The 26,665-nt window shown below is 59.4% G+C and overlaps 1 protein-coding gene across 2 annotated transcripts; it reads left to right on the top strand.

Annotated features, from left to right (window-relative positions):
- On the top strand, positions 1-25,273 carry TSPOAP1 (TSPO associated protein 1). Of its 2 annotated transcripts, XM_045525668.1 has the most exons (32): positions 1-333; positions 1,160-1,267; positions 1,528-1,656; positions 2,251-2,430; positions 2,956-3,141; positions 4,344-4,421; positions 4,508-4,591; positions 4,831-4,920; positions 5,110-5,232; positions 5,489-5,593; positions 7,289-7,339; positions 7,733-7,753; positions 8,473-8,677; positions 9,286-9,458; positions 10,785-10,900; positions 11,186-11,295; positions 14,257-15,087; positions 15,233-15,384; positions 15,697-16,077; positions 16,160-16,399; positions 16,747-16,932; positions 17,485-18,315; positions 18,932-19,031; positions 19,133-19,284; positions 19,925-20,093; positions 20,513-20,557; positions 20,961-20,993; positions 21,152-21,255; positions 21,336-21,407; positions 21,619-21,729; positions 22,349-22,410; positions 24,091-24,181. In XM_045525668.1, the coding sequence occupies exons 1-31, from the start codon at positions 1-3 to the stop codon at positions 22,376-22,378; spliced, it is 5,529 nt and encodes a 1,842-aa protein (XP_045381624.1). In that variant the 3' UTR covers positions 22,379-22,410; positions 24,091-24,181. The 2 variants fall into 2 exon arrangements, with proteins under 2 accessions (XP_045381624.1, XP_045381623.1); XM_045525667.1 differs by lacking the exons at positions 1-333; positions 1,160-1,267; positions 1,528-1,656; ... (1 more) ...; positions 2,956-3,141; positions 22,349-22,410 and adding an exon at positions 3,489-3,566 and having other exon boundaries at positions 17,479-18,315; positions 20,486-20,557; positions 24,091-25,273.
- Positions 25,274-26,665: the final 1,392 nt, after the last annotated feature.

A 26,665-nucleotide genomic window follows, 5' to 3' on the forward strand; every position in this document is an offset into this window, starting at 1 on the left:
ATGGAGCAACTGACAACCCTCCCACGGCCTGGGGACCCCGGAGCCATGGAGCCATGGGCACTGTCTGCCTGGCAGAGCTGGACTCCAGGCCAGGGGGGCGAACCTGGGGATGCAGCCCCAAGCATTGCTGATACTCCTCCGGCAGCTCTGCAGGTTAGAGAACTGAGGCTTGAGGAGAGCTCCAAGCCCAAAGGAGCCTGGAGCTCCGGGCCCATGGGGGGCATTGACCCTGAAGGAGCAGAGGCTGGGCTGCCCAGCCTGGGGCAGCAAGCAGTGAGCTCTGGACCTGGCTGCCCGAGGCTGGAGGATGAGGAGGTGGAGCCTGTCCCTAAGGTAAGGGAGCTGTGGAGGGCTGGGGTCTGCAAGGTGGGAGGGGTCTCTCACCATGCCCCTCGGCCTGGCCAGGAGGCACAGCAAGATATGCAACCCCACGGCCCACTTCTCCTCTCTTGGTGTGTGTCTGTCTGTGGGTCTGTCTCTGTGACCGTCTGTCCTCCCTTCACTGGGCAAGAATCTCAGTGGATCCATTTTTTGGCCATTTATCTGTTTTTCTGACTCTCTCTGCCAGTTTGTCTACATCTGGCCCTGCCCCTGCCCACCCCACCCCCACCCCCACCCCCATCTCTGACAGTCTGTGTCTCCTCCTCCCCGAGTCTGTCTGTCCTTGGGGGGTGGGGGATATGGGGGGTGTGGAGGTGTATGGTGGAATCAGAGTCCAGAAGAAGTGGACTCAGGGGAGGGGCTCCACGCTGGGCTGTGCCTGAGTCTGGGGTGGGCGTGAGCAGTCTCCTGTAGAAAATGGGGGGATCAGGACTTTGCAGGGGGTGGGGGGGGCAGGGAACTCAAGGCCATGAGGAGTCTTGACGGGAAGGGAATGGGAGCTCAAGCTGGCATTTCCTAGGAGGAGAAGATGGGCAGGGGTGGGGAGCATCAGGGAATAACAGGAAGGTCCCAAGAGTGGGGGTGCCACTGGGGGCAGGGAGGACTGGACAGCCCCTTCTCTTGGGCTTCCCGTGCCCCTCTCTGAAGGCCTGGGATGCTGGAAAGAACCTTCTCATCTCCATGTCTTGGACAGTGGAGGGGGACGCTTTCACAGGGAGGGCTGTGACTGGGAGGGGTGGGCTCCTGAGGTGCTGTACCCTGTCCTTTCCCATGACAGGCTAAGCTGAACATGGGCTTCGGGGACAGGCCCAATCTGGAGCTGCTGAGGGCCCTGGGGGAGCTGCAGCAGCGCTGTGCCATCCTTAAGGAGGAAAACCAGATGCTGGTGAGGCTTGAAGAGCAGGGTCCCGAGTCCTGGCTGGATCCAGGCCCTCTGCCTCAGTGCCCTCCTCACCCCGTGGACATCCCTCCAAGTGGGGGCTGCATGGAGCTGACATAATCCCAAGCCCAAGAGAGGGTGAACCCCTGCCTAGACTTGCCAAGGACCCCACTGGGAGCCCAGGGCACTAGCCTAAGCCCTTGGCAGCTAGGATTGGGTCAGTGGGTGCTTTCCTTATGGCCCAATTCTGCCTGACTCCTTGTCAGAGGAAGAGCAGCTTCCCTGAGACGGAGGAGAAGGTACGGAGGCTGAAGCGGAAGAATGCAGAGCTGGCGGTCATTGCCAAGCGCCTGGAGGAGAGGGCTCGAAAGCTGCAGGAAACGAACCTGAGGGTGGTGAGGACAGAAGGCTGCTGGGTGGAGGCTGGGTGACCAAGGAAGAGGGGAGCCAAGGGCTGGGCCTGAGGGGTGGTCTGGGGCTGGGAGTCATAGATTCGGCACCCAAGAAGGCTCCGAAGGGGTGCTTAGGGGCCGAAGCGTAGGGACAGCAAATGCTGGCCAGGCCAGGAGGCTGAAGGTTCCTGGAGCTACAGGAGGGAGAGAAGGGCTGGGTGGGGAGGTTCCTGAGCAGGCAGGGAGCAGGATTCTGGGTACCACGTGCTGGTGCTGGCTGCAGCCTCCTGCTGAGCTCATCTCAGGGTGTAGAGCTGGAGTGGGGGCAGGGGTAAGACCCATCATAGTGGCAGCCCAGAATTAGCGGCATCCTTTGGGCCTAAACTAGAACATAGAGCTAACCCTTTCAGTCCCTGCTTGGGGACTGCTGGGATGGGGTGAAGTGAGGCTGCTGGTCCTCTGAGACCCCAGTCCGGGTGGAAGAAGGAGGCCAGGCTCCTAGGTTTTCAAGCCAACTTCTCCTTTGGGACTAGCTAAGTAGTGGGAGAAGTGCCCCATCCCTCAGGTGACCATTGGCCTTACACATCCTCTGGCTAGGTGAGTGCCCCCGTGCCCCGGCCAGGGGCCACCTTGGAGTTGTGCCGGAAGGCTCTAGCCCGCCAGCGAGCCCGGGACCTCAGCGAGACAGCCAGTGCACTGCTGGCCAAGGACAAGCAGATTGCCGCCTTGCAGCGGGAGTGCAGGGAGCTGCAGGCCAGGCTCACCCTGGTGGGCAAGGTGCGAGGAGGCCCCGTCACTCCTTCCAGCTCGGCTGTCTACCCAGGGCCGCCTTGCCTGGCGTAGGATGCCGGACGAGATGTTAATGAGATGCAAATAAAACGGAAGGTGGAGGTTGCTGGGGAGTAGGTTCCCCTGGCAACGGCCCAGGTGGGAGAGGGAGAAGGGGGTGGAGCCATGAGTCCCAGACCTGGGCATTTCTGTGCTCCAGGCTTGAGGCTGTGTGCCGGTAGGTCTGGCTTTATGAAGCCACACATAGCTCACCCTGAGTGGAGAGACGTTCGTAAAGCGTTTAGTACAGTGCCGTGCACACCTCAAGCTCCCGAGAAATAAGTTACTGAGTTTGTGTGCGTTTAGCTAAGTAGAAGCATGTGATAGTACGTGCTTGAACCCGGCATGTATACATGGGGGGATGTGTGCGATCCCCTCCAGCAAGGCAGACGGTGGGCTCCGCCCGGGATGTCATGGGGCGGGTAAGGGCGGTAAGGGTTAGGACCGACTCCCCTTCTTGTCCCCCCGCCCCAGGAGGGTCCCCAGTGGCTCCACGTGCGGGACTTCGACCGGCTGCTGCGAGAGTCCCAGCGGGAGGTGCTGCGGCTGCAGAGGCAGATCGCCCTGCGCAACCAGCAGGAGCCGTCCCCTCCGTCCCGGCCCCCGGGCTCCGCTGCCCGGGCCAGAGCAGGGGCGCCGGCCCCTGGGGCTCCGGGAGAGGTGAGCCCCGGCGCCAGGGCAGGTGTGTGGGTGCGTGCAGAAGGGACGTGGGGGCGACCCCGGGATCTTCCCTTGCACCGTATTCAGATTCCCAACGACCTGGTGGTGGCATGCGCACTCCCAGGGGCTGGAGAGCTTTCCCATCCCCGGGCAGGATCCCCTTCCCAGCCTCCGGCGCTCGTACCTTCGCCGCGCCGCCCCCGGGGGTTCCCGGGTGCCGCCCTCCGTAGTCCCGCGCCCTACCGGGCCGCCCGGCCGCCCCCGCCGCGCCGCCAGTGGTACGGCCCGGCAGCAAATCCCTGGTTGCCCTGGCAGCCGCCCGGGGCCCAGCCCGCGCCGCCGCCTCCCGCCCTTCAGCGCCCGCCCGGCTGGCCAGGCCTGGCCTCGGCTCCCTCGGGGCGGCAGTGCGGCCCCTCCAGCTCCAGGTACGGGCGACCCTCACCGAGTGAGGGGCTTAAGCAGCCCCTGTCCCGAGGCCCGGGGACCCACTCCGGACCCCCAGAACTTAGGGATCTAGCTTCTCTCCCTCATCCTAGGTGGGCAGCAACTAGGTCCGCCTCCTTTTGGGAAGATGGATGGGAGGAGGGACCCGATAGTGACCAAGGCCTCCAGGTGGGGGATGCTTCTTGCTCTGATTTCGCCTCTCTGGCTGGCCCAAGGAGGGAAGTGCACCTCCCATGGAAACCTGTCCTCCTCCAAAGTTTGCAGGGAAAAATGGGAAGCGCAATAGGGTCGGCTAGAGGGAAGTCAGGAGGAGGGTCTGGCAAAGCCCAGATTGGATGATCTAGAACCCCTGGCTCTGGGAACATCACATCCCTGGGGGCCCAAGCAGCCTCCTAATTCTCTGCCAGTCACTGAAGGACACCCAGGACAGTTACTGAGTGCAGAGCAGGGCTGCTGCTGGAAGCTAAAAAGGGAAAGCTTTGGCCTGGATAAAGGACCCATCTCCCAGGGCACACATAGGTCCCAGGATCTCAAAGCACTTATGGCTCTGGGACACAAGGGTGAGGCCTCCAGACTTCCACATCAGCTGGAAATGATGAGAGGGGGCTGGCAGACAGTACCCTTCCCCCCTCTTCCTAGGCAGGGATCTCATTGCTGTGTGATGGGGCGGCAACCTCCCTGGGCAGGCTGGGCTGGGGGCAGGCTGCGCAGGGGACCCTGTTCTTGGGTGCCAGCCCCCTGCCCCTGGGCATTTCCAGGCCACGCCCCAGGAGAATGTGGACAACCCACTCGTGGTCCTAGGGGAGCCGGAGAAACAGCAGAGGGTGCAGCAGCTGGTAAGTCCTAGGTCAAGGGCTGGAGGTGACCTGCTGTGGGCAGATCTGCTTTCCCACATGAGGAGCCCTTGATTTCCACCCCACAGGAATCTGAGCTCAGCAAGAAGCGGAAGAAATGCGAGAGTCTGGAGCACGAAGCCCGGAAAAAGCAGAGGCGATGTGAGGAGCTGGTGAGCTCTTGAGGGCTGCCCAGAGGCCAGCTGCCCCCTTCCCCAGGCCAGCCAGGTTGTGGGCTCCCTCTCGGCTTTGCTCTCATCCCTCCTGCTCTGCGGCGCTTTCCTCTCCTGGCTGATGCTCGTTTCGGGCAGGGGAGAAAGGCCTTGCTTGGGAGAAGGGCAGGGTCCTCTGTGTGGGGAGAGGAGGAATCTGGGTGCTGGGCCCCCTCCCCAGAGCTCCTCTGGCCCCTCAGGAACTGCAGCTGAGAGAAGCCCAGAATGAGAATGCCCGCCTGGTGGAGGAGAACTCTCGGCTCAGTGGGAGAGCCACGGAGAAGGAGCAGGTACCAGCTATGCCCAGGTGCCATGGAGACCTGCACTCCTGCTAGGACCCTGGTCCCCAGCAAGGGGCTTTCTCCTGCACCCCAGCCCCCCGCACTGGGGTAGAGTATGAAGGGTATTATTCCCCCTGTTGAGGGAGCTGGTGGGACAAGTCTCACATACCCAGCTCTCTGCCACTGCCCCCTTGCCAGGTGGAGTGGGAGAATGCGGAGCTGAGGGGCCAGCTTCTGGGGGTGACACAGGAGAGGGACTCAGCCCTTCGCAAGAGCCAGGGCCTGCAGAGCAAGCTGGAGAGCCTGGAGCAGGTGCTCAAGGTGAGGGGACTGTGCAGGTGGGGGAGGTATGGGGCCCTGGCACAGGGAGGAATGGGGACAGTAGAATCTGCTCTGTGTAGGGCACCGGGGTCTGAGGCCTAGTCCTGGTGCTGCCAGCTCCTTGGCTTCTCCAGCCTCAGTTTCCTTTTTAATAGAGGGGATCTGAGGCAGATGGTATCTGAGGCTCCCTTAGCTTAGATGTTCTATAGAAATGGAGTAGGGGGCTCTGGCCCTGACCCCAGGTCTTGTGTTTCAGCACATGCGGGAGGTGGCCCAGCGGCGGCAGCAGCTGGAGGTGGAACATGAGCAGGCTCGGCTCAGCCTGCGGGAGAAGCAGGAGGAGGTCCGGAGGCTGCAGCAGGTGGGGCAGGAGCGAGAGGAGGGTGGCAGGCTGCTAGACCTCAGCTTCGCCATCCAACACGCATTTTCTGTGTGCCTAGCACTGTGCTAGGCACTGGAGAGGCAGTGGTGATCACAAACACGTCCCCGGCCCATCAGCAAATAAGCAGATCCATGAACAAGATGATGTCAGACGCTGACGAGCACTGTGGGAGATGAGCAGGGTGGTGTGGCAAGAGTGGCTGGGATGGGGCAAGGCACCACATTAGAGGTCATCAGGGAAGGCATCTCTGAGGAGGTGGCAATTGAGCTTGCCAAGTAGGAGATATGCCCTGTGGCAGGGAAGGGCTGGGGGCAGGTGGTGGTCTGAGACCTGTGTGGCTAGAATACAGCAAGGATGGGCAAAGTAGCAGGAGAGATCAAGAGCCAGATCCTGGCCAACCTTAAACGCCACAGGAAGTGTTTGAATATTTAGCTCCATGAGTGATTGGAAGCTGTTGAAAGGTCCTAAGCTGGGGAGTAATATGATCTGATTTATGATTTTACAAGATCCCAGGGGTGGCATTGTGGAGGGTGAACTATGGGTTTGGGCATGGAGCAGGGGCTGGGCTGTGGCCCAGGAGGGAGATAGTGGCTGTCTGGACTCAGGTGTAGGCAGTGGCAGTGGAAACAAGTGGACAGATGTGAAATATGTTTTGGAGATAGAATTGACAAGGCTTGTCTAGGAGCAGTGGCTCACTCCTGTAATCGTAGCACTCTGGGAGGCCAAGGCAGGAGAATTGCTTGAGGTCAGGAGTTGGAGACCAGCCTGAGCAAGAGTGAGACCCCATCTCTACAAAAAGTAGAAAAATTAGCCGGGTGTGATGGCACACACCTGTAGTCCCAGCTACTTCGGAGGCTAAGGCAGGAGGATCCCTTGAGTTTGAGGTTGCAGTGAGCTACAATGACACCACTGCACTCTAGCAGGGGTGACAGAGTGAGACCCTGCCTCAGGAAAAAAAAAAAAAAAAAGAATTGACAAGACTTATTGTGGGATTCCGGTTGAATCTCTTCTCTGTCACCCATTTGCCGTATAAACCCTGCTGGAGGGCGGGCCTTTCACACCCAGGAGGTGAAGGAGGAAGGGGCAACAGATCTGAGGCAGGCAGTCCTGGGTCCTGCGTTCTGCTTTGGCCAGCTTTGGGTTGTGTGTTAGACACTCAAGGGGCGGTGTCTGCAGACAGCTGGACATGCAAGTCTGGGGTCATGGGGAAGCTGGTCGTGGAGTTATTAGGAGCCATCAGTGTGTTTACCTGTGTGACTAGATGGGACCCCCTAGGCGAGAGTAGAGAATATAAAGTGGGCTCAGTGCTGTGTCCAGGGGTACCCTAACATTAAAAAGGCAAGGCAAGGAGCAGGCGAAAGAGGCTGAGAAGGGGCATCTGGGGAGGTAGGAGGGAAGCCAGGAGGGTGGGAGTCCAGAGAGAAAGTGTCGGGCCACCCTGCCTCTCCACGCCTTGCCTTCTGGTCTAAGGTACCCTTCAGGGTGGGAGTTGGGGAGGGAGAAGCCTCCAGCCTCGCCTTCCCTATCCCCCTTTCCTTTGCTCCCAGGCCTTTTCTTTCTTCCCCCTCCTTCCCTGCCTTTGCCCTTCCTGCCCTCCCCGCCTCACTCCTACCTCCCCTCCAGCCCCATGCCTCAGCCCTCCCCTCCAGCAGCATTCTACCTCCTACCCCATAGGCCCAGGCAGAAGCCAGGAGGGAACATGAAGGGGCCGTGCAGCTGCTGGAGGTAGGGTCCCTGGAGGTGGTCCCCAGCTCCAGCACCTTGGGAGGAAGGCAGGGGAACTTCAGAAAGAGCTAGAATGGACTGGGGGGGGGGGTTGTGGGAGGGGCCCTTAAATGCTCCAGGGCCCGGGGGAGTCCCCTCCACCGTTGGCCTATTTCTCAGGCTGGGCACAGCTGCGCAGGGGCTCCTGAGTCTGGTGGCAGCAGTCTCTCATTGCCACCTACCCCCGGAGGCTGCCTTGCCCCTGAACTACCCTTCCATTTAGGAACTGCCCAGTCTGGGGAGCTGACTGCATGGTGTCCACTTAGGCCCCCCACTCTCCCTCCCCCTCTGGGTTAGTGACCTACGGGGCTAAGGGTTCTAACCTCTCCTCTGTGCTTTCCTTTCCTACCACAGTCTACCTTGGATTCCATGCAGGTACAGCCTTGTCCCCCCACCTCCTCCCGGCAGTTCCCCTCCCCACACCCGTCCAGCTGGCTGAGCTGCATCCCCTCCCTCAGGCCAGGCGGTCCCTACTCTCATGTCCAGCAGAGGGGCTGTCTTTGGGATAGGCTGGGGTTCCTACAGGACCCGTGCGTGGGCTGTTCCCCTCATCCCAGGCCTGCCACTGTGCCTGGCAGACACTGGGCCTTCCCTCTCTAGCCACTCAGACCGTGAGGCAGTTCATCACTAGTCTAACTTATGAGCCTGTGACTTCGGCCAGGGGAGGCCCCTGATATTGGAACTCTCCTGATGCTGGGGAAAAATTCTGAGAATTGGCCCATTCATGCCATGAAGGTGTCCCTGGCTCCCCTGTGGCATCTCTGCCCCACCTCTCCGAGGACAGGGGTTTGGGTTGCTGACTGTGAGAGGGTGATAAAGTGATGGAGCTGGGACAGCTCCTGTGGTGATTGGGCAGCGGTGGTGGTGGTGGTGGGAGGTTCCCTAGAAAGCGCCAGAAGCAGAAGGGCACTGCCCAGCACGTGGGGCTGGTGAGCGTGCGGCAGCCCCAGCCTTTGCTCTGGACACAGCCCAGGACTTCACCCCCTGCTCAGACGAGGCTGGTGCCCAGGCCTGGGGCTGTGTGGACATGGCACGGGGGGCTGGCTCGGGGCAGCTTTGCTGGGCCTGGTGGCTCATGGTGGGTCTTGGCCCAGGCCCGGGTTCGAGAGCTTGAGGAGCAGTGCCGCAGCCAAACCGAGCGCTTCAGTCTCCTGGCACAGGAGCTCCAGGCCTTCCGCCTGCACCCTGGCCCCTTGGATCTGCTCACCTCTGCCCTGGACTGTGGGGCCCTTGGGGACCACCCACCACCCCCCTGTTGCTGCTCCACCCCACAGCCCTGCCGGGGGTCCGGCCCCAAAGGTAAGGTGACATTGGCCTGGCATCCCCAGGCCTGGGGCTTTTGTATAGAGCAGGGAGTTCAGGGTCAGAGAAGGCCAGCAACTCATCCAAAGCCACACAGCAGGTTAGAGCTGCACCTGGCTGGAATCAGGTCTGAAGGGGAAAAACAAAGCTCAGGGCAGGGACTGTTCTGGAGTCTGGCCCAGGCATCTCAGGCCACTGCTCTTCTCCCTCCAACAAGACCCCTGTGGTCAGGACTGTGAGTTGGGTGCTAAGAGCCAGTGGCAGGCAGTACGGCCTTGTGGAGAGTCGGGGCTGGGGACAGTCAGATCCGCTGTTCCCAGCTCCACCTACTTAACAGTCAATGGGATTTGGGGCACGCTGCTCAACCTCAGTTTCCTAAGCTGTAAAACAGGGATAAGTAAATGCATCTCATCAAGCTGCTCTGAGGATCATGTGGAATAATATATGTAAATCACCCACACCTCTGCTTAGTAAGTTGCCCTCCAAATTTTCCCTTCTTGTAAGGAAACTCGGCTATGGGGGGCCTGACCCCATAACCAAGATGCTCCGCCCTATCTCCCTGGCCCCTCCTCAGGCCACAGACCCCAAGCCCATCTTCTCTTTAGATCTTGACCTCCCGCCGGGCTCCCCAGGACGCTGCACCCCAAAGTCCTCTGAGCCTGCCCCTGCCACCCTTGCTGGGGTCCCTCGAAGGACGGCCAAGAAGGCAGAGTCTCTCTCCAACTCCTCACGCTCCGAGTCCATCCACAACAGCCCCAAGTCATGTCCGACTCCCGAGGTCAGTGCTGGGGAGGGGCCTGAGGTTCTGGCTTTGGCTTAAGGACATGAGATGTCTCTGGCCTCTTCAAGGGTCCTCAGGAGTTGGGTGGCCACTGGTCCCAAGTGGGGAGCTGGAAGGCCTGTGGGTTCCTCCCGTGGGCGGGGAGCTCAGGTGCAGCCTGTCCCTGCCCTCCAGGGCCTGCCTGCAAGCCCCCCCGGGGCCACCCAGCCCCAGCCCCCGGGGGCCCAGGGAGGCCCTGGAGCCCTGGGCTGGACGGAGGAGACACTTTGGCGCCAGGCTGCACGTAATGAGACTGTTCATAAGCGTGTCTGTAGCGGAAGCAGATGAGAAACAGCACAGGTTCTGGGATTCAAATCCCAGCTTTGTCTTAGGCAAGTCACTGATCCCTTCTGGGCTTTGGTTTCCTTATCTGAATACTGGAGCTAATAAAATCCACCTTCTACGGTGGTTGTGAGGATTACACGGAAAAATATAAGGCAAGTGCCTGTTTCAGTGTGGGACACACAGTAGATGCTTAACACATGGCAGCTATTATTATCACTAAGTCCTTGGGCATCACTCACAGCTCTTATGATCGCCTCGTCCCTCTTTCTACCCACAAACCCCAGAAAGCGGAGTGGGCAGAGCAGGAGCAGCTCTGCAGTCTGAGGGTTCAGACAGTGGCACAAGCCAGCCCCCGCCTCTGCTGCCCCCTGGTGGGGTAGGGTGGTGGTGCTGGCTCTGGGTGCAGGGGGCCCCTTCTCCCAGGCTTTGGCGGAGAAGATAAGACGGCCTGCTCCCCAGCAATCTGGACCAGGGTTAGGGAATGGGGCGCCCCCAGCCGTGGGCTGGGCCAGTGGACAGGAAGTTCTGAGTTCCAGGGCCGACCCGCAGAAGCACTGTCACTGGCTATAGGCAGGGACTGCTCCAGCCCCTTCTGCCTCCTGACTTCCAGCTCTCTATAGTGGGCCGCTTTGCTGTGCTTTTACCTTAAGGAGGCAAAATGCCACTGACAGCCCCTCCCCACACTAGCGTGGCCTGACCCCCTCTCGGATGGGGGAGGTGGGCTTATTTGTCGGCTGGTGCACAGAGGCCGGGGCTCAGGGAGGGACCAGGTTATCCCCACTGGCCTTGCCTGGGGCAGCTGGGCTCTGCCAGGACCTGCTGGCTCAGGTGCAGACTGAGAAAACATTGGGGGGCTCCTTGCCACTGGCCCTGTCCAGCATGTACGTGCTCACTTTCCTTCTCAAAGCAAGGGGTCCTCTGGCTCCGCCTGGAAACCCACCTGCTTGGCCTTTGGCCCTGGGCCCTGAAGAGGAACCAGCCCTTTCTGTCTGCCCCCAGGTGGACACAGCCAGTGAGGTGGAGGAGCTGGAGGCGGACAGCGTCTCCCTGCTCCCAGCAGCGCCGGAGGGCAGCCGGGGAGGAGCCAGGATCCAGGTCTTCCTAGCGCGCTATAGGTGGGTCCCTCACCCTCACTGCCCGTCCCCGCAGCATTTGGGGTGTATGGGAGGAGGGGGCTGGGTAAACACAGAGACCTCTGGAGGTGGTGTGGGTGGTACAGGGACCCCAACTGGATATATTCTCATAACCTAGTCGGGCCAAGGTGGGCACAGTGAGTGCTCTATTTTGCTAAAGGTGAATAAGCAAGTGTCCATAGAAGCTTAGTGCAGTGGGGGAGAGAAGACAGGACATGGAGGTACAATGTAGGTTGCTGTCCTCCTTCTGTGTGTCCCGCTCAACAGCTACAACCCCTTCGAGGGCCCCAATGAGAATCCGGAGGCAGAGCTTCCGCTGACAGCGGGCGAGTACATCTACATCTATGGAAACATGGACGAGGATGGCTTTTTTGAAGGTAGGAAGGTAGTGGGGGGTCATTCTGTCCCTTCCCCTGCCTTTAAGCCCCTGTTCCCAAAGACCTCCATCCACCCATCCATTGCCTCTCCCCAGCATGCTCAGCCCACCATGGCTTTTAAGACTCAGCCAAAAGGCGTACACAGACCTGGCAGGCAGTGGGGAAAGAGAGGGAAAGGGGTCTGGCCCCAAGCAGGACAGGACAGGGCACCCCACCGTCCAGATGAAGAGTGGACTGTCACAGGGGATTTTGGCTAGATTTATTTTTGTGCCGGTAGACAGGGCATGGCAGTGTTTCACATGACACTCGAGGTCAGGCCTGCAGCGTAGATCTGATGCTGGGCTCCAATCAGGTGTGGAGAGGGGGAGTCAGGGTCCAGATCCCAGGAGAAGGTGTTGGCGGATGGTTAGCAGTTGTCAGGGCCCGGGCAGGGCTCGAGCTTCAGGGCAGTTCTCCAGTTCCCGTGGGGAGCCAGAGGGCTCACCAGGCAACCGATGCCTCGTTGAGACTAGGCAACAGGACAGGGCATGTGAAAGAAATGCCCCTGGGACACTGCCCCAGGGTGGCCCTGGCCTGGGCACTGGGCCACATCTGTCAGCATCTGGGAGGATGGCACCAAGCAGAGACTGGTTTGAGGTGTGGACAGGGCAGAGCAAGGGCCGAGACTGTGTGTGGAGCTGTAGGAGAGGAGTTAGACCTGAGTCTGCAGCGCCGACAGCTTGGAGCCTGCTCAGCTGTTTCCCTGGGCCCTCTGCCTGGTATTTGAGTGACGATACCTGGCTTTGTGGCCTAGACAGCTAATCTCCCCATAGGGGTAGATGACAAAGAGAGTGGTTAAATAGCTTCCAGGAAAAGGATACCTTTTTTATGGGAAAAAAAAAGAAAATCAAAACAACAAAAAACCCAAGCGCCTTTTTTTTGGAGTGGGACAGCAAAATCCTAAGTATTAACCACAAATTGCTAGAATTCGAACCCTACCATCATGGGTAGATTGGGATAGATTTAAAGTCACGTAGACAACTGGGTGTAGGATGCTGTATTCCCTATCACACTTTAGCTAAGGGACTGCTTTGTCTATGTCACATGTGGTCCCACCTGGACTGTCCTCAGCGGCGCAGGCTTGGGGAGCACGTGCCTGACTCTGCCAGGCTCCAGCTTCAGCCTTGCGAGCTGTATTTGCTCGATGTGAAGGTCCTACCTCCTCCTCAGTGAGTGTGAGGTGCTCGTATTCGTTTCCTGGGGCTGCAGTAACAAATTATTATATCACCACTGGGTTGCTGGAAACAACAGACATTTAGTTTCTCACTGGCCTCTTTGGAGACCAGAAATCTAAAATCAAGGCACTGGCAGGACTGCTCTCCCTGGGGGGCCCCTAGGGCAGCCTCTATTCCTTGTCTCTTTCAGCATCTGGTGGCTCCAACTGTTCCTTGGCTTGTGGCCATGTCACTCCAGGCTCTGTGTCTGTGGTCATATTGCCTCTCCTCACCTGTCTCTCCTCTGTGTGTCTCTTATAAGGACACTCATCATTAGATTTAGGACCCACCCAGATAATCTTGGATGATCTCATCTCAAGATCTTTAACTTAATTACCTCTGCAAAGACGCTTTTTCCATATAAGGTCACGTTCATAGGTTCCAGGGATTAGAACATGGACATATTTTTGGGCGGCCACCATTCAACCCACTAGAGTGCTTATTATAGCTAATGTATCAAGAGTCTCTATTGTTTCTTCAAGCTTCCTTACCGTTTCTTCCCTCCTAGCATACGCAGAGGGAGGGAGTGGGGGTGGGAGGCACAAGTTACTGCCGGGGAAACACCAGGCGCCCCTGCAGCTCAGACCCGCCTCCACTCACCCCTCTGCCCTGCACCCTGGGCCTGTTCCCCTTCCTCCCAAAAAGACAGCAGCCACCAGCTGTCTGTGCTCTGAGAATTTTTTTTCCTTCTTTAAATTGACTGCAACATGACACGCTGAGTGCCCAGCTTCCTTGACATCCCTCAAACAAACAACAACAAATGCTTTACAATACTCCATCGTCAAGTCTTCAGGAGAACTGACACAGGTGACAGAACTTAACCATTGGTCACTGCCTCGATTGACAGCTGTCAGTCATATTCCTGGACATAGGCCTGCCAGGGGTCCTAATCCTTCTAGAACCCATAAGTGACTCTTTTCTTTTTGACTCTAAAGGTTCCTCCCCTTGCCTTGGTGAGGGGGTTGTTCCCCTCTCCCTCTGGGGATGTGTTTTCCACAAAGGGAAGTTGGGGGCACCCCAGCCCCCACTCCTCAGTCCTGTGGAAAACCCACTACGGGAGTTTTCTGATCGGTAGAATCTGTTTTCCCAGCTTGACCTGTTAATTTTTTTCAATTTTAATACAAAAATATTAAATTATTATTTTAATTTTTTAATATGGAAGTTTTCAAAAGTACAGAAACGTACAGTGGACACATGTGTACCTACCACCTCGATTCGACAATTGTTAACATTTTGCCGTATTCGCTTTATCCATATGTAAGTTTCAAAATGATTTAAAATTAAATTGTAGGTAGCATGACATTTTACCTCAAAATACTTCAACATTCATACTTAGAACATGGACATTCTCCTACATCCTCGGATCAGCTGGGAGCTTGTGAGAAACGCAGGCTCTCAGCCCCACCCAGCCCTAACTGAGTTAGCATCTGCATTTTAATAAGTCTCCAGGTGATTCATATTACACATTAAAATCTAAGAAGCACCATCCACATAACCAAAATGCTGTTATCACACCTATGAAAACTCTCTAATCCACACCTTTACTGCTCTTGTCTTTTAAAAGCACTGACAGTTAAATGTTGATTTGAATCAAATGCTTAAGATCACCCACTAGCTGTTGCTAAAATGCATTTATTCGACCGGTTTTTCTTTCCCCCTGTCTGTCTGTCTTGCCCTTCCCTGTCCTTTCTTGTCCTTCCTGTGCCAGGGGAGCTCATGGATGGCCGAAGGGGCCTGGTCCCTTCCAATTTCGTAGAGCGGGTGTCCGACGACGACCTCCTGACCTCCCTCCCTCCGGAGCTGGCGGATTTGTCCCACAGCTCAGGCCCTGAGCTCAGCTTCCTGAGTGGAGGTGGGGGTGGCAGCAGCAGCGGGGCCCAGAGCAGCGGGGGACGCAGCCAGCCCAGACTGGAGGAGGAGGATGCAGGGGACGAGCTCAGTCTGAGCCCCTCGCCGGAGGGCCTGGGCGAGCCTCCTGCGGTGCCTTACCCCCGCCGCCTGGTGGTCCTCAAGCAGCTGGCGCACAGCGTGGTGCTGGCCTGGGAGCTGCCTCCTGAGCGGGTGGCACTGCACGGCTTCCATATCTGCGTGAATGGGGAGCTGCGTCAGGCCCTGGGGCCCGGGGCGCCCCCCAAGGCTGTGCTTGAGAACCTGGACCTGCAGGCCGGACCCCTCCATGTTTCCGTCCAGGCCCTGACCAGCCGGGGCAGCTCCGACCCTCTGCGCTGTTGCTTGGCGGTGGGGGCTCGGGCCGGCCTGGTACCCAGCCAGCTGCGGGTCCATCGGTTGACAGCCACATCGGCTGAGATCACCTGGGTGCCCGGCAATAGCAACTTGGCCCATGCCATCTACCTCAATGGGGAAGAGTGCCCACCTGCCCGCCCCAGCACCTACTGGGCCACCTTCTGCCACCTACGGCCTGGCACACCCTATCAGGCCCGAGTGGAGGCTCAGCTCCCGCCCCGAGGGCCCTGGGAGCCAGGCTGGGAGCGGCCAGAGCAGCGGGCTGCCACCCTGCAGTTCACCACACTCCCAGCAGGTAGGCAGGCTTGGGCCCTGATGTCCATAGCACCCAGGAGGCCAGGCCATGGGCGACACAGGAAGGGGAGAGGAGACGGCCAGTTGGGCTGGTACCTGGCAGGGAGTGTCCTACACTGCTGGGTCTTGTGCCTTCCTTCCCCTAGGCCCACCCGATGCCCCCCTGGATGTGCAGATTGAGCCAGGGCCCTCCTCTGGAATCTTGATCATCAGTTGGCTCCCAGTCACCATCGATGCTGCTGGCACCTCCAACGGTGTCCGTGTGACAGGCTACGCCATCTATGCTGATGGGCAGAAGGTATGGCCTGGGGACTGTGCCCATCTGTACCCTGGGGGTGGTGTGGGCCCCTCCTTGCTGAGGCTTCCTGGCCTGGCACAGAGATGCCCAGCCCCGCACTTGGGCACTATGCGGCAGATTGGTTAAGAGCATGGGCTTTGGCAGCACATGACGACGGATTTGAAAACTGTTCCACCACTGAAACCACAAGCCCAGGAGGATTCAGTGAGATAAGGCATGCCAGGAGCTTAGCATAATGCCTGGTGTAGTGCTAGCTACCACTACTGTCGTTGTGTCCTCAGCCTCCCCTTCCTGGCCTGTGTTCCGCTGCAGATCATGGAGGTGGCCTCGCCCACGGCAGGCAGTGTGCTGGTGGAGTTGTCCCAGCTGCAGCTGCTGCACGTGTGCCGAGAGGTGGCCGTCCGCACCATGTCACCCCATGGCGAGTCAGCCGACTCCATCCCAGCTCCTGTCGCTCCAGCCCTGGAGGCTCCAGCCTGCCTGTCAGCCCGAGTCTCCTGCCCCTCACCACGACCAAGCCCAGAGGCCAGACCACCCCTTGCTGCAGACTCCCCAGGGCCTGGAGACCCCAGCTCTCCTCTCCAGCGCCCTGCCCCCCATGGAACTCAAGAACCCCTAGGGGGTTCCCCAGCAAGCCCTCCAGGAGAGACGCCAAAAGGGTCCCAAGAGGAACCTCCAGCACCTTGTGCCCAGGTACTCTGTCTGGGCAGGGGAAGCAGGGCAGGCTTGGAGAAGGCCTGTGGCCTGGGCCCTTCCTCAGTGCCTGCCATTCCAGGAGGAGGCGGGGGCAGCTGTGCTGTGCGCCTTGGAGGAGAGGAGGGGCAGTGAGTCAGCCCAGGGCGAGAGGGCCCCTGGCCCTGCTGCTCCCTCACTGGCCGAGCAGGAGGCCAAGTGGACTTCGGGAGAGGCCCGCCCGGCACCCTGCTCCACCCGGGGAGTGGTGGCCCAGCGGGTGCCGAGCCCCGAGTCATGCCGAGGAGGAGACACGGGGTCTGGGCTGCGGCCCAGGGCTGAGGTAGGGGTTGGGGACACACTATGTCACCTCGAAGAGTCGGGGCCTGCCTCCCTGCCTCTGCCAGCCCAACCCTGGCTGCCCTCTCCGCTTGTCCGCTGCTCTGGGCTGGCTCTGACACCTTTGTCCGTGGTGTATGTCTGTTTCTTTGTATATTTTTCTTCCCAGATTTCTCTGCCCCTTTGGCTCCTGTCCCTCTTCCCCTACTCCGACCCTCTTATATCCACCCCTATTCTGGGCATGGTTTCTGCTCCCTCTGCCAAAGGACCAGTTCTATTGTGGCTGGGGCCACCCTTGCCTGGAGTCCCCTGTGGCCCCTCACTGTTCCTCCATCTCTCCTGCCTTGTCAGAAGGAGGATGCTGCAGAGCTCGGGGTTCATCTGGTGAACTCCTTTGTGGACCACAGCCGCAACTCAGACCTGTCAGATATCCAGGAGGAGGAAGAGGAAGAGGAGGAAGAAGACGAGCGGTGTTCCAGGACTTGCTCCTTCCAGAAGCAGGTCGCTGGCAACAGCATCAGGGAGAATGAGGCCAAGGTAATGGGGCTGAGAGGGGCTGGTGGGCCCCAGGCCTCAGGCTCCAGGGGCCTCCACCACTGTGTCAGCAGCTGCTCCAGCCGCCACCGAGTGCCACCAACATTCTTGGTGTGTGGCCTGGGCCCTGTCCTGAGCAGCAGACAGGAAGGGACCCAGGATTGGCCTCTGCCCTCCTGGGAAGGAAGGGGAGGAGGAGCTCTTCTCTGCGCCTTCTGTCCCTCCAGCCCCTCAGAGGCTGGTGCCATCTGAGATCCTTGTGCTGGGAGCTTCTGGGAGGGGACGGGGAGACCTCTCCACTGTGACAGGCACGGCCGGCTCTGGTGCTCCTGTCCCACAGGGTCGGTGCCCTTTCCTCCCGTGTGCTCCCTAATTCTTCCTGTGGCCCTGCGGGGCCAGACACTGTCCCTCTGGTTCTTTCTCGGAGGAAGCTGCGGGAGGGCTGTGGGGTTGCCTGGAACCCCTGCCCTCGTTTGGAAGCAAAGATCACAGCTCTCTCCTCTTCCCCACACACCTCTCTTCCCCGCTGCTCTCTACTCCCCACCCCAGCCCCAGTCCCAGCCTGACCCCTTTTGTGAGACTGACAGCGACGAGGAGATCTTGGAGCAGATCCTGGAGCTGCCCCTCCAGCAGTTCTGCAGCAAGAAGCTTTTTATCATCCCCGAGGAGGAGGAGGAGGAGGAGGAAGAGGAGAAGCAAGGGGCAGACTGTTCTTCCCGAGACCCTGGCCTACCTGAACCTGTGTTGCTGGGGCTGGGCTGTGACAGTGGTCAGCCCCGAGGACCTGGCCAGTGTCCCTTGTCTCCTGAGCCGTCCAGGGCCGGGGACCACCTGGAGGACATGCCTGGACTAGTTGGTGGAAGCAGCCGGAGGAGAGGAGGGGGCTCCCCTGAGAAGCCCCCAAGCCGCAGGCGGCCTCCAGATCCCCGCGAACACTGCAGCCGACTCCTCAGCAACGGCGGGCCCCAGGCCTCTGGGCGACCAGGCCCCGCCCGGGAGAGGGGTGGCCTCCCCGTGGTTGAGGGGACCAGGGGTGGACCAGAGGCTGGTGGGAGAGGGCGGCCGGGCTCTTCTCGGAGGTGCCCCCGTGGCCAGGCCCTGGAGTCCGGCCTGGCCAGCTGCCTCTCCCCCAAGTGCCTGGAAATCAGCATCGAATATGATTCGGAGGACGAGCAGGAGGCGGGCAGCGGGGGTGTCAGCATCACCAGCTCCTGCTACCATGGAGATGGGGAGGCCTGGGGCACAGCACCTATAGCAAGGTCCAGGGGGCCTGTGAAGGTCAATTCAGGCCCCAACCCCTACCCACGCCTCCCGGCCTGGGAGAAAGGGGAGCCAGAGCGGAGAGGCCGCAGTGCGACTGGCAGAGCCAAGGAGCCACCCTCCCGGGTCCGTGCCCGCTCCCCACCCTGGGCAGCCCCCTGCCTGCTGCCACCTGGTGGCCCTGCTTGCTGCCCACCAGCCACTCCCATTCCACGCTGCCGCCTCCATCAGCAGAGGTGGGGCTGGGCCTCTGGGCTCCCTCCCCTGCCTCCTCCCACCCACATTCCACTGCTTTGCTGCTTCTGCTGATCAGAACTGGGATGCACAATACTCTGTTGTCACTGGTCGCCCGTTGCTGCCTGTGGGCAGGGTCACTCTTTCCTCTGCGTAGCTAATTATGGCTTTAGGACACTGACTGTGATGCCAGGTCCAGAGTCGCCCAGCCCTGGTGCTGACGGGAGGCCCCCCTCTCACATGCTCCTTGGTCCCCTGTACCACACTTGTCTGCTGGGGGACAGGGGCTTGGGCCTCCCCTCGTGCCCCTCCTCCCTCCTAGGGCTGTGTGTGTCTCCAGCAGGCTAGGCCGAGGCTCCGGGAGAGGGACACTGCGCTCCTGCTCTGCTGTGCTGCTTACGCTGACGCTGACTGGCCGAGCGGGGAGTGCGGGCGGGTCCTCTCCCTGCGGAAGGGCCTGCCAGAGGGTGGTGTGTTACTTCTGCCGCCTGTTGCCCTCTCTTTGCAGCCAGCAGAGACTGGAGAGCCCAGAGGGCAGGACAGCTCTGGGCGGAGGGGCCCCCAGAGGAGAGGGGCCCGAGCCCCCAGGCCAGGCACCACTGAGCTAGGTGAGCACATGACGGGGGCTGGGCTAGGCCTGCGGGGGCCTTTCCTGACCCCTTGGCCAGAGCCCACTGGGTCACTGCCCTCTCCCCACCCATCTGCACAGGCCCTCCAAGGAGCCCCCCAGAAGTGCTGGCTTACCAGGACCTACCTGTCAGGGTCTTTGTGGCGCTGTTTGACTATGACCCCGTGTCAATGTCGCCCAACCCTGATGCTGGAGAAGAAGAGCTTCCCTTCCGGGAGGGTCAGATCCTGAAGGTGACTGCCTCTGCGTCCGGGCCCAGAGCTCCAAACTGGCTATCCAGGTCCTCCCTGCTCCGTCCCTTCCTCCACTGGCAGTGTCGCGGTGGAGAACACGGCTTCCAGAGCCCGATGATGTGGGTTTGGACCCTGACTCTGCTGCTCCTAGCTGTGCAGCCTTGAGCAGATCACCTAAGCCCTCGGGGCCTTAGTTTTCTCACTGGTAAAATGGGCACACTCTTAGTGTGCCCTACTGGGTTGTTTGTGGATTAAATGATTCAGTGGACATAAAGCGCTTAAACTGCCTGGCACATGGTGTCAGCACAGTGTCACTGTTTGCTGCTGGCATTACTATTTTTATTACTCCTCCAAGTATTGACTGGAGCCTCCTTGCTAGTGCTCTGAGGCTACAGACACCTAGTCCAGGGTGGTTGGGGGGATGGCCATGTAGACAGCGGATGAGGATGATACAGAAAGGGCTGTTTTCTCTTATCCCTCTGGCCCCATTCTTTGCTGTTTTCCCCTTTTTCTGTTCCACGTCCTACAAAAGGGAGAACATTCTTCTGTAGTTCCAAGTGGGGTGTTGCCAGAATTCAGGGCCTGGGGCACAGGGAACGAGCTGAACTGGCTTCCTGAGACAACTAGTCTTTGCCTCCAGGTGTTTGGGGACAAGGATGCTGATGGCTTCTACCTGGGCGAAGCTGGGGGCCGGACAGGCTACATCCCCTGCAATATGGTGGCTGAGGTGGCCGTGGACAGTCCCGCGGGGAGACAGCAGCTGCTCCAGCGGGGTTATTTGTCTCCAGATGTTCTCGTTGAGGGCTCAGGTATGACTTGCTGCTGTCCCTCCCCCACCTCCAGCTTCCCCAGTTCTGACTCTACCCTACCCTAAGCGATTGGTGTGTCTGGGGTGCTCCAGTTGCCCAGAGTCTAGCAGAGCTGCTGGGGCCTCACAAGCCACACCTGCGGGCTGGCCACGTGGGGCAAGAGTCTGTTGCTGAGGGGATGGGCTGTTGCGAGGATACAAGGATGCTAGCCATGAATTTGGGGTCCTGGAGGCCGGGTGGGGCTCTTGTCAGGGATGGGAGATGAATGCCCTTGAGAAATGAGCTCAGGAACCCTGGCCCAGCCCTGAAAGGAGACTCCAGAATCACTGTCCTGTCCCCTCACCTCCCCTGCCTCAGTTTCTCTCTTATATATACTTGACTTCCCGGATCAGGGAACGGTCTCTTTGTGTACTCCACAGCCCGCACAACTGGGCCTCCTCCCAAGCCCCGCCGCGCCAAGAAAGGTGGGTAAGACCCCATTCTCCCTCGGGCGCCCATGAAGATGTGTGTGTGGGTGGGGGTGGTGCTGCTTGGCTCTTGGGGGACACCTCTGGGTTTTGAGCAGGTTAGGGGGATCAGGGCAGACCTTTGCCCACATCCACTACCCCAGGGGACATCGCTCCAGTGGGGATGGGGGATGGTTTGCAGAGACCTCTGTCCCCAAAGGCACCTGACTGTGGATTCTGTGCAGCCTGGAGCACGTTGTCTACCCTTTCTGGGCCTTAGGTCACTACCAAACCAAAGGTGTGGGCGCTGTGCCCTCTGAGCGCCCTTGTGTCAGCATGAGCATCCTGCCTGGCCTCACCTTCCCAGCCTGGGGGGCAGAGGGCAGGGAGGGGTGGGCTCATGGGCACCCTCTTTTCACAGCCGAGTTGGAAGGCCCTGCTCAGCCCTGTCCAGGTGAGGTGGGGCAAAGAGATGGGATGGGCGGCCCCTCTGGCCTCTCGGGGGCTACAGCTGGCAGGGAGGTGGTGTTAGGGGGTCAGCAGGGGTCCAGTGGTTAGTATGGGGAGGCGGGGTCTCAAGAGAGTCCTGAGTCTTCTCCCGCTCCCCTGCAGCGCCCCCCAAGCCGATCCCCTCTGCTGACCTGAAAGCTCCCCGCTCCATGGTGGCTGCATTTGACTACAACCCCCGGGAGAGCTCCCCCAACATGGACGTGGAGGTGAGGCCCCTCAGACAGAGTCAGCGAAGGGGGCGGTGGCAGGGCCTCCTGGGGCTGACGCTGCTTCTCGCTCTCCACAGGCAGAGCTGCCCTTCCGGGCAGGGGACGTCATCACTGTGTTCGGGGGCATGGACGATGACGGTTTCTACTATGTGAGAGCATCGGGGAGGAGGACGCTCCGCACCCCAGCTCACCCGCCCTGCTGGGAGGGCTCTGCCAGAGCTGGGCACGGGGGTGGCAAGAGATCCTGATGGAATCTGGGGGAATGGGACAGGTCGCCTCCCTTGACAGTGATTTTGGCCCCCGGCTGTTCCCCACCGGCCTCTTTCCTGGTCTCAGGCTCACAAGCCTCTCCTTCCGCAGGGGGAATTGAATGGACAGAGGGGCCTGGTTCCATCCAACTTCCTAGAGGGCTCTGGGCCTGAGGCAGGCGGCCCGGACAGGGAGCCCAGGACACCCCAGGCTGAGAGTCAGGTCAGTGGGGAGCTGGGCCCTCAGCTCAGCAGTGCGGTCTCCACCCTGCTGCTGTGGTGGTGGGGCCAGGCCAGTGTCTCGAGAGGGGTGCGGCTCTGTGTCCAGGGCGGAGCTGCTGAGTTACCGCAGACGGGAGCCCTGCCAGGCAGCTCCCCTGACTGTGCGTGCCCCTCTCTGCCGAGGGGTGATAGCCGTGACACTGACCCCAGGCCATCTGCCCCAGCTGCCAACACCCCAGGGCTGATGCAGGTGAGGGGGCCCTGTAGAAAAGGACCCCTCTGCCCCCACACCTCTAGCCAGTCGGCCCCTGCATCAGGGCTCTACCCTGCTGGTGTCCCTGCCTCCCAGGTACCTTTTGCAGCCAGTTGCTGAAGGAGGCCCAGCTTCCCGGGTCCCCCTCTTTAGCACCTGGAGTGCTACATTAAGCTCTAGCCTCAGAGCGCAGGGAGAGGATGAGGAGGCCCAACCAGAAAACTCAGGGCTTCCAGGTGCAATAGGTCTAAACGCAAAGGCCATGCACAGCGGAACCCGCCCCTGCACCCGGGCCACCTGGTGACTGGGCGGGGCAGCGTGTGGGTCTGTCGGTAACCCGTCTCCTCTCTTTGTTCCCTGTTCTCAGAGAACGAGGAGGAGAAGAGTCCAGTGCTAGATGGAGATAGATATATGTAGAGAGAGCAACATGTAAGTGGGGGGACCGGCCCCCTCTGTCCCATGTGACCCCCACTCCCACGTGACCCTATCAGACCTCACTCCTTTGTCTCAAGTGCTGGAGCTGACCTAGCTTTTCCACCTTCCAGGGAAGGGGGAGGGAGATCCTGCCATGAGCCAGATATTTGCATATAGGATCATCCCTCCCCTTCCCTGCTCCCCTTGCCTTGCCTTTACCCTGGGCAGTGCCAGCTGTCATAGGATTACATGTCATCTTCGAATGTGATGTCCCATATTAGCTGGTGCCTCCTATCCTGTAACACGTGCGGCTTATAGAACATCGTGTGACATCCATTTTATGACTCATCAGTGGTATTATGATACTACATGACTGTGGTATTATAACATTGTGATCGTTATTGGTGACAAGATGACACTGTAATGCTGCCAGTACTGAAAGGCTCCCCACCCTTGTCCTCTGCATCATGACCTGTTAGGATGATCAGATGCATGATTTTACTTCCAACTCTCAATTTTCTCTGCTTGGCGGATAAAAGTGGGACCTTGATGACTTGAAAGCCATAGATAACCCAAAACCTTTCTTTTCCGGGCTCAGAAACCCCTCCTTTTGTTTCCCCAACACCTCGCTTCCTGGGATGTTGTGGAAGGAGCCCTGGCCACCAGCTCTGCCTGGTTGACAGTAGAAGCTTTGATCTCTGGGTCCAGCAGACGTCTTTGTGGGCAGGCCCGGCCACAACACCCGGGGCCTTGGAGGGCAGGGCTGGGGCCTCAGCTGCTTCCTGGCCTTCGGCCTGGCTGGGAGCCTGCCAGGCTCTGGGCAGCAAGTGGGGCTGACGAAGGGAGAGGAAGACAGGGCCATGCCAGGTGCAGCAGGTGAAGGCGCGGGTGTGGGAATATAGGTGGGGGAGGCTTTTTGGTGGCTCCTCTGATCGCCCAACTCCCTGTCCTTAGGCCACTAAGGAGCACTGCCTGGGTGGGCCTGAGGCAGAGGGAGTGGCTCAGGGTTGCCAGGGGAGCTAGGAGGAGATTCAGAGGGAGGAGATGCTGCAGGGAGGGAGGGGTGGGCTCCAGAGCTGGTGGTGGGGGCTGAGTGATGGGCAGCTGTGAGTCCCCTGCAGGCCTCCATGCAGGCCCCTCAGAGGCCCTCGGGGGAGAGTCCAGACCTCCGTCCCGCAGAGTGGGCCCCGGCTCCACTCCCTGCAGGCCCGGGCCACTGCCCGTGCTGGCTTGGCCAGCATGCTTCTTCTGACTGAGTGCTGTAGGAACTGCCTTCCCTGGAGGGGACAGCTGCTTCTAAGCAGTCCTCATCCTTGTGCTCCCTTTGTTGGGAGGGGGATGGCATGTGGGAAGTTGAGGGCACCCACTCTGAGGGGGAGGTTTTGAGAACTCTTGAGCTCTGTCAGCCCAGCACCCTGTAGCGAGAAGGGAAGGGGCTTGTCCTGGGTCGCAGGTGTGCAAAACAGGACAGAGACTCTGTGTCCCATGGGACTCCCAGCGCAGTGCTCCCTGGGCACCATCCCCCCGCTGGGCTCTCTGTGCTCTGTGTGTCAGGGCGGCGGTGGGTGGTGCTCTCTGGTGCTCGGCTGTGGCCCTGTGACCTGTGAGGCTGCAGGCCCCTGAGGTTGCAGAGAGGAGTCAGGGCTGGGGCAGGGAGTCAGGCCCTGACCTCGTCCCTTCTCTCTCACGTTCCAGGACTGGGTCAGCACAACACCAGGGCCCTTGGCGCCCCCAGGCTGGCCCTGTGCCCCCAGCCCTGGCAGCCTCCCCAGGACTGAACTGGGGCAGCCACAGCGCACAAGCGAGAAGGTGCAGGGTCTCCTTTCCAAGGGGAAGCAGCTCCTCAGGAAACTGGGCTCTGGGAAGAAGGAGTGACACTGCGGCCCATCCTGCAGCCAGAAGCGGCCCCCCGAGGCCAGCAGAGGCCCTCGGATCGCTGTCCCTCCTGTTCTGCTGAGTTAACACTGTGGCGCTTGGATGGGAATCGGAGAGACTTGGTGATGGTCAGAGCTAGATGGGTCCTTAGTGAAGAACCCTCTGGATGGGCGCCTTCCTCTTCCAGGAGGGAAAACTGAGCCCCGCAGTGGGAGACGAACTTGGCCGAGGTCTGGACCCAGGCTCCTGCCTCCTTGTCCACCACCTCGTCTCCTCCGGGGTCCCACCACACCTTGCTCGTTCCTTCTTTGGCCTTCTCACTCCCGGGACGGGGCCCTGCGGGGGGAAGGGGCCTGTCCCCTCCGATGGCCCTGCCTGTCCTGATCACGTCTTCCTCCCCTGAAGGAAAGCTTGCACTGGATTGTTCTTGAGCCCCCCTGCGCACGGCGGGCGGGAGCGTGTATATATGTACATATGCAGTGCCTCAGCCCAGCTGCTCCATCTCGCTTCCACCGCACGGGCCCGGGAAGGAGAAAGGCCATGCCAAAGCGGGCCTCACCCCACCCCATCGTGCTCCAGCCCTCCCTGCCAGGCCTCCTGGCCCCCTCCCCCCACCCGTGTGGTCCCTCCCCCAGAGACCCAGGGGGCCAGCGGGCAGAAAGCAGGAGTTGGGTTTGCCTTATTTTGCTCATTGGATTCAACTTCTCTTTTGCATCGTTTTCCTCTGGCCCCTGTCAGAGTCCAGGGCTGGGGAAAAGGACAGATTTATGCAGCTATTTTCATACATTCCCTGTTCGGAGTGGGGTGGGGTTCTCCGCCCTGCCCGTAACCACCTCATGCCCCACCCTCAGGCTGGGTGAGTGTCTCTTTGCATGTTTCCTTTGCTGTGGTGGGAGATTGTTTGAGCCCCCACCCCCACCTTGCTCTCCAGGGGTGTGGAATGGTGGGGGCATTTGTTTAAAAAGACATTTTATTATAATAAAGTCTATTTTCATAAAATCTATGCTGGCCTCTCCCTGGGCAAAGGACTCCTTGGAAGGGTGGGTCATGCTGGGATTTGGACTCTTGACGTTGGAACCCAGAAGTCACATCCAAAGGGCGACTGGGGCAAAACCTAGTCAACACCAACAGCTTTTGAGTTCCTTTTCCTAAGAAGAAAGTCTGGCAGCTTCCTGAGCCCTGAGTCACAGGGCCAGGTATTGGGGTTGGGGCCGGGTTGGGCAGGGAGAAAAAGACCTGGGAAGGGAGACGGGGAAACACGAAGAAAAGGCTCCGTTTCAAGGTGGTGGACTGAGCACACACCGCACTCTTTCTTCCCCCTTACAAACGCACAGAAATGGTAGCTGCGAGAGGAACAGGACAAACAAGCAAACAAACACCACACATAGTTCCATCTGAAGGCAAGACAGGAGACTCTCAGTAGGCTAGAAATAGCAGGATTCTGGAAAAGGCAGAAAACAGATGGGAGTCCACACTCAGAAACCTCAGAGCAGGGCACACGTGGGAGAGTTCTGCACATTGCTCCGGGCCTACAGGTGGCGCACATGGACAGAAGAGACCCCGGGGGCTACCGACAGTGTCATTAGTTGTTCTTAGTGGGCCAAGCTCACTGACAGTGTAGCACGTTATCCTTCTCCCACGGGCCAAGGGGCAAAGGTGAGGATGTCTGCCCTTACTTATATGAGAATGGTGCGGGTGGCAGCTCAGATCAGAGACCAGGTGGTACTTTAGGCGTCTGGCAACACCTGGCAGAAACAGGAAGCATCACTGCCCAGGTGAGGAGCCAACACGCTGCCCATATTGTGTGCTCTCCCTTTCTCGCTGAAACAGCCCTGGCGGCTGTTCCCACTCAGCCGTCCAGCAGGGACTCTCGACCACAGCAGCCAGGACACAAGGAAGACTCAACAAACCTTTGAGGAAAGGCAACTCCATCAAGGGAGACAACAAATGGGAATGGGAAAGTATACACCTGAGTCAATACAACATTACGGGAGAACTTTAAAAAGACTAGTTATTGTTGGGGAGATAAAAGAAGGAATTGTATATGTGCAACAAGAACAAATAGTTATGAAAAAGATCCTAATAGAGATCCTGAAAACTAAAATATATATACATATTTTGTTTGTTTAAAAATAACTCAATATATGAGTGAAAAACATAGGTTCATAGCTGGAGAAAATTAGTAAGCTTGGGGCCGAGTGCAGTGGCTCACACCTGTAATCCTAGCACTCTGGGAGGCCGAGGTGGGAGGATCACTTGAGCTCAGGAGTTCAAGACCAGCCCGAGCAAGAGTGAGGCCCTGTCTCTACTAAAAAACAGAAAAAATAAGCTGGGCCTCATGGCACGGGCCTATAGTCCCAGCTACTCAGGAGGCTGAGGCAGGAGGATCACTTGA

Source organism: Lemur catta, chromosome 15 (genome assembly GCF_020740605.2).
Source record: "Lemur catta isolate mLemCat1 chromosome 15, mLemCat1.pri, whole genome shotgun sequence".
Taxonomy (NCBI): domain Eukaryota; kingdom Metazoa; phylum Chordata; class Mammalia; order Primates; family Lemuridae; genus Lemur; species Lemur catta.